The 6,000-nt window shown below is 49.7% G+C and overlaps 1 protein-coding gene across 4 annotated transcripts in view; it reads left to right on the top strand.

Moving 5' to 3' along the window:
- Positions 1-3,758: 3,758 nt before the first annotated feature.
- FBXO21 (F-box protein 21) overlaps positions 3,759-6,000 on the top strand; it is a 45,062-nt gene continuing 42,820 nt past the window's right edge. For all 4 annotated transcript variants that reach the window (XM_035257761.3, XM_035257760.3, XM_035257759.3 and 1 more), the window contains exons 1-2: positions 3,759-4,012; positions 4,892-5,027. In XM_035257761.3, the coding sequence (XP_035113652.1) occupies positions 3,774-4,012; positions 4,892-5,027 (375 nt within the window). In that variant the 5' untranslated portion in view covers positions 3,759-3,773. The remainder of the gene's footprint in view (positions 4,013-4,891; positions 5,028-6,000) is intronic.

Genomic DNA, 6,000 nt, shown 5'->3' with positions numbered 1-6,000 from the left:
ATGTCTGTAATGTTAGCTACTTGGGAGGCTGAGGCAGGAGGATTGCTTGGACCTGAGGCAGGAGGATTGCTTGGACGTGGCAGTGAGCCAAGATCATGCCACTGCACTACACCCTGGGTAACAGGAGTGAAGCTCCATCTTAAAAAAAGAAAAAGAAAAAGAAGAAGAAAAAAGGGAGAGGGAAGAAAGAAGAAAGAAAACACAAGAAAGAAAGAAGAAAGAGAAAGAAAGAAGAACGATAAGAAAAGGGAGAATGCCATGGTCCACATTCTCCTCATTCTTCCTGTTTTATCTCTTTCTTCCCAGTGCTGATCATGGCTTACGGACAGCACTGATGAACCCTGATCGTATTGGCTGTCATCTACGCTAACACCTCAGCTCTGTGACCAGGGCATTTTTGACTTTACCCTGTTTACCTTTGTACCCACGTTGCCAAAAACAGAGCAGTCACTAAATTTGGGGTTTATTTGTTACATGGCAATAGTAACTGCTGTGTATGTCTTATTTCATTTAATAGGAAGATTGGTTGTTATTCCCATTTTACAGATTGGGAAACTGAGGCTTAGATAAGTTAACCTCCGATAGGCATTTGGTTATGGATGGTGAGGGAGAGAGAGGTAGCAAGGATGGTGACAAGTTCATGTTTTACAGGAGTGAATGAATGAGTAGCCCTTCCTAAGGCAGAAGCTACTCATAGAGGACAAGGTAAAGGGGAGAAGAAAGATCATGCGTTCCCTCCTGGATAAGTTGAGTTTGAGGGGCCCAAAGGGAATGGCAGGTGAGCAGGCTAAGCCAGACTAGATCCCAGAGGAGCCGGTGGGGCAGAAGAGAGAAATGTGGATATTTCTATTGGATTTGGATTGCCATTTGAGTTATGGACGGGGTGAGATAGTGAAAGAAGAAGGCTGGCTGAGACCCGAGATACCTCAAAATGTAACATCTGAATGGCTACAAAAGAGACGTGAAGGCGCAGCCCTAGAAGTGAGAGGAGAACCAGGAGAGAGCAGGGTCACAGAGGGCTTGTCTTGTCTTGCTCTGTCACCCAGGCTGGAGTGCAATGGGGTAGTCATAGTTCACTGCAACCTTGAACTCCTGGGCTCAAGTGATCCTCCCACCTCAGCCTCCTGAGTAACTGGAACTACAGGCTTAAGCCACCATCCTGGTAAAATTTAATCATTTGAAAGAGAACAATTCAGTGGCATTTAGGATATCCCAATGCTGTGCAACCGCCACCTCTGTCTAGTTTCAAAACGTGTCCATCACCCCAAAGTAAAACCCACATCCAATGAGCAGTTTCTCCCTACTTCCCACACAGTTTTATCAAGGATTTTTCTTTTCTTTCCCCTCCCCCCCCCTCTCTCTCACACACACACACACACACACACACACACACACACTCTGTTTCTTTCTTTCTTTCAAGGCAGCGTCTCACTCTGTTACCCAGGCTGGAGTGCAATGGCACTATCTTGGCTCACTGTAACCTCGGCCTCCCGGGTTCAAATGATTCTCTGACCTCAGCCTCCAGAGTAGCTGGGATTACAGGCGCCCGCCATCATGTCCAGTTAATTTTTGTATATTTATAGAGATAGGGTTTCACAATGTTGGCCAGGTTGGTCTCGAACTCCTGACCTCAGGTGATTCACCTGCTTCAGTCTCCCAAAGTGCTGGGATTACAGGAGTGAGCCACCATGCCCGGCTTGAGGATTTTTTCCTGCCAGCCACTGTTCTATGCACCTCACATGAATTTCCTCATTCAGTTCTCAGAACGGACCCAGGAGACAGGCATTATTATTATTAATAATTATTATTCCCATTTCATAGATGAAAAACTGGGCCTCAGAAAGGCTACGTAGTTTCTCTAGTGAAACAGCTGGTTAGACTGTGACAATCAACAGATAATAATTGAAAATCCACTATGTGCAGGGCATGGGTCAAGTTACTAGGCTTCTAGAGGTGACTCAGACACGGTCCTAGTGCCGAACTCCCTTTGGGTTTACTGGGAAAGATGCATGTTGAATAGTTTTAAGTAATTACAAGACTGCAAAATGCTGAGCAGGAGCCACATCTGGTGCTGGTGCTGTGGCGAGGGAAGGGAGAGAATTTGGAAAAATTAAGTGAGCCCTGGAGGAAGAAGAGGAGCTACTGGAATGGGGAGGACTGGAATGGAGTGCATTTCGGACAGCAGGAATAGTATATGTAGGGCCAGAAATGGAACAAAAGACACCACCAGCCTTGCTGGAGAGAGAAAGACTTCAGAGAAGTAAGAAGAGGTGGAATTTGCTCCTTTGCAACAATGTTAGGAATTTCACATTAATTGCCATAGGCAATAGGGAGCCACTGATGGCTCAATGTCATCCACTGAGAGTCACTTTACCAGTTCAACTCTCTTAGGGCATCTTAATTTCCAAATTGCCGGGAGTACGTCATTGGAGCCTCCATGTGCTGACAACAGATCCTTCTAAGTGTAATTGAACTTCTCAATTTTGGAGTAAAGACTCCATTTTTCTCACCTCTGTATTCCCAGGGCACGCAGCATAGGGCTTCGGCACTGAACTGAACTAAATTTTTTTTTTTTTTAATGTGCAGACCCTGAAAATACCCACCTAAACCTGAGTGGTAACTCCCGCTTTGAAGAGTCAAATCCACGCTCTAGCACTTTTTGTCCCTGTGACTTTGAACCAGTGACTGGAGGAACTTGCCTTTTCTGTAGAATAGGTGTAAATGTGGTCCCCATTGTAGGAGGTCAGACTATGCTCCCCCAAATATGACAGATTGTTGAGCTGAAAACAATTAAGAAACCAATACAGGAGAGCTCTCTGCCCACCCTCTATTAGCCTAAAAAGCAGGGCACAGATGTGAGGATGATTTTTACTCCCTTACATTATCATACAGGGCTTCTAACATCCACTCAAGAATACTGTTATTATTAAATCATATAGTTAAGACCACTGACAAGCAAAAGTCAAAAGTCAATGGGATCTGAAGTAGAATCCAAGACAAGGGGCTGGGTGCGGTGGCTCATGGCTGTAATCCCAGCACTTTGGGAAGCTGAGGTGGGTGGATCATCCGAGGTCAGGAGTTCAAGACCAGCCTGGCCAACATAGTGAAAACCTGTCTCTACTAAAAATACAGAAAGTAGCTGCAGGTGGTGGTGCAGGCCTGTAATCCCAACTACTCGGGAGGCTGAGGCAAGAGAATCGCTTGAACCCGCGAAGCAGAGGTTGCAGTGAGCGGTCACAGCGCCACTGCCCTCCATCCTGGGCAAGAGCGAGACTCCGTCGCAACACACACATGCGCTCTCTCTCTCTCTCTCACTCTCTCTCTCTCAAATCCAAGACAAGGGATCCTGAGCAAGTCCTCTCACTCTCTGAACCTCAGTTTCCCTGTCTAATGTGGGGAGAAAGATAGCTCCTACGGTAATTGGGGAAGGTCCAATGAGCTAATGCACAGAAAGCGCTCAGAACGCGTGATAATTGATAGCATTTTTATTTGTTAATTTTAAACATTAATTACGTTTAAAAGAATCAGTGCTACTATTGTTGTTCCGGATTAGAGGCGGCCTGCGCTGCCGGCTCCGAACACAGAGTGCAATTATGTTCTCCCTTCGGCGGCGCTGCCACCCGTTCGGCCGCTAGCCGAGGCAGGGGAGGTGTGGCCCGCGGGTGGGCGGAGCGATCTCAGGACTCGCTCCCAAGACCAGTGGGCGGGGCCAAGCAGGGCGCCCCGGCAAAACTCTCGCGCGCGCGCGCGGCGGCCCCAGGTACGCGGACAAGATGGCGGCGGTAGCGGTCGACAGCGCTATGGAGGTGGTGCCGGCTCTGGCGGAGGAGGCCGCGCCCGAGGCGGCGGGCCTCAGCTGCCTCGTCAACCTGCCGGGTGAGGTGCTGGAGTACATCCTGTGCAGCGGCTCGCTGTCGGCCGCCGACATTGGCCGTGTCTCCAGCACCTGCCGGCGGCTGCGCGAGCTGTGCCAGAGCAGCGGGAAGGTGTGGAAGGAGCAGTTCCGGGTGAGGTGAGCCAGCGGCCCCGCGCCCCGGCTGCGCGCCCCTAGCCCCGCGACCCCCGGGGCCGGGCAGCCTCCCCGTTCGCCCTCCGCGGCCGCCCCGCGCGCGGACCCCACCCCGGACCCCTTCCCGCAGACAGACAAAGGCCTCCAGGCCCCGGGCCCCAAGGGGCCACGCCAGGCGGACCCCCGAGTCCCCAAATGGCGCATCTGGGAGCGCCCCGCAGCCGAGCCCTCGGTCTAGGGATACGCTGGCGGCGGCGCGGCTCGTCCCTTTTACGCGCTTCTTTTGTGCCCGACTCCGGGCTGAAGTGTTTACATGGACCCAGTGATGCAGCGATCGGCGGGCGCCGCATCCCGGGGCTGGTTGTGACGGCACAGATTTCAGCGTGGCCCCCGGATAAAATCTGGCCCTGCACACTCCCTCTGTGACCTTGGGGGGAGCGACTAACCGTTTTTTGAGCATCGTTCATAGACTTTGAGTGGTGGTGATCGTTAGACCTACCCTTCACCGTGGTTATTAAATTAGATGATGTTTGGGAGGCTTGCACGCAGGGCCCCGGCTCCTAGGAGGCGCGCAGTCAAGGCTCACTGTCATTGTCATTATTATTATTATTTTTGTTACTACAACTGTCCCCATTTTAGAGATTGGGAGTGGAGACCGCATTCACGCCGAAACGCCAAGGTCACACCGGGAGGGAGGGAGGGAAGGAGCAAGAGAGAGTGAGTGAGTGAGTGAATGCCGCTGGGGTTTTGAACTAGGTCCCTCGCCGGCGTCCCTCTTACCCCTGGTCCCCACTGCTGTCCTTTTTTCCAAGGCTGCCTTGGATTCTTGTCCGCCTGCCTTTGAGTCTCTGTTAAGCTGAGGGGGTGTTTCTCTCCTCGTAGGTGGCCGTCCCTTATGAAACACTACAGCCCCACCGACTACGTCAATTGGTTGGAAGAGTATAAAGTTCGGCAAAAAGCTGGGTTAGAAGCTCGGAAGATTGTAGCCTCGTTCTCAAAGAGGTTCTTTTCAGAGCACGTAAGGATCTGTTGATGTGGCTCTACGCTTTGGCCTGCTGGTGTCTGTGTCTGGGTCTGCAGGCATGAGCTCATCCAGCTCTTTTTCGCATCTCCCTTTTCAATGCTCTCACAATCCCTTACTTAGATGGCTGCAAGAGTCATTGTGTCCTTTTCCTCCTATCCAACAACACGAAGCCATTTGTCCGTGCCAGCTTTACTTTTCTAAAGCCAGAGAGAGAATGGGGGTGGAGGGAGCAGGGAGGGACCCACACAGCACAATGTAGAGGGAGAGATCAGCATTATTTCTCAAGTGGGTTCAATGGATTTTTTTTTGCAACCCTCACATTATTTGGGGAATCATCAATGATTGAACAACATAAATTTCTCCCGGTTATTTTCCCAGAAGGGTTGATGAAATTAATGTGGTTATTCTCTCTGGCTTTGCAGGTTCTATCTACCCAGTAGTGAACTGCATTATTTGTTAAGGTAACAGGATTAAAAGCTATCTATAAATCAGAGTTATTACTCCATAAAATAAAATTGTCTTGCATTCATTATCCCTGAAAAGTTTTTTTTTTATTTTTTTTATTATTGCTGAAATACGTAGTGGGTTTTTGTTTCTTTCCTCAGAACGTCTCACGGAAGTTTCTTTCTTTTTTTCTTTTCTTTTTTTTTTAAAAAGACAGGGTTTCACCATGTTGGCCAGGCTGATCTTGAACTCCTGACCTCAGGTGATCCGCCTGCCTCAGCCTCCCAAAGTGCTGAGATTACAGGCGTGTGCTACCAGGCCCGGCCTCTTTTTTTCTTTTTTTGAGAGAGTCTTGCTTTGTTTCCCAGGCTGGAGTGCAGTGGCATGATCTCAGCTCACTGGACCTCCTCTTCCTGGGTTCAAGCAATCTGCACTTGTCAGCCTCCTGGGTAGCCTGGACTACAGGCATGTGCCGCCACACTGGGTTAAGTTTTGTATTTTTAGTTACATGGGATTTCACCAT

The sequence above is a fragment of the Callithrix jacchus genome, chromosome 9 (genome assembly GCF_049354715.1).
Source record: "Callithrix jacchus isolate 240 chromosome 9, calJac240_pri, whole genome shotgun sequence".
NCBI lineage: Eukaryota > Metazoa > Chordata > Mammalia > Primates > Cebidae > Callithrix > Callithrix jacchus.
This window is presented reverse-complemented; position numbering and strand designations above follow the sequence as displayed.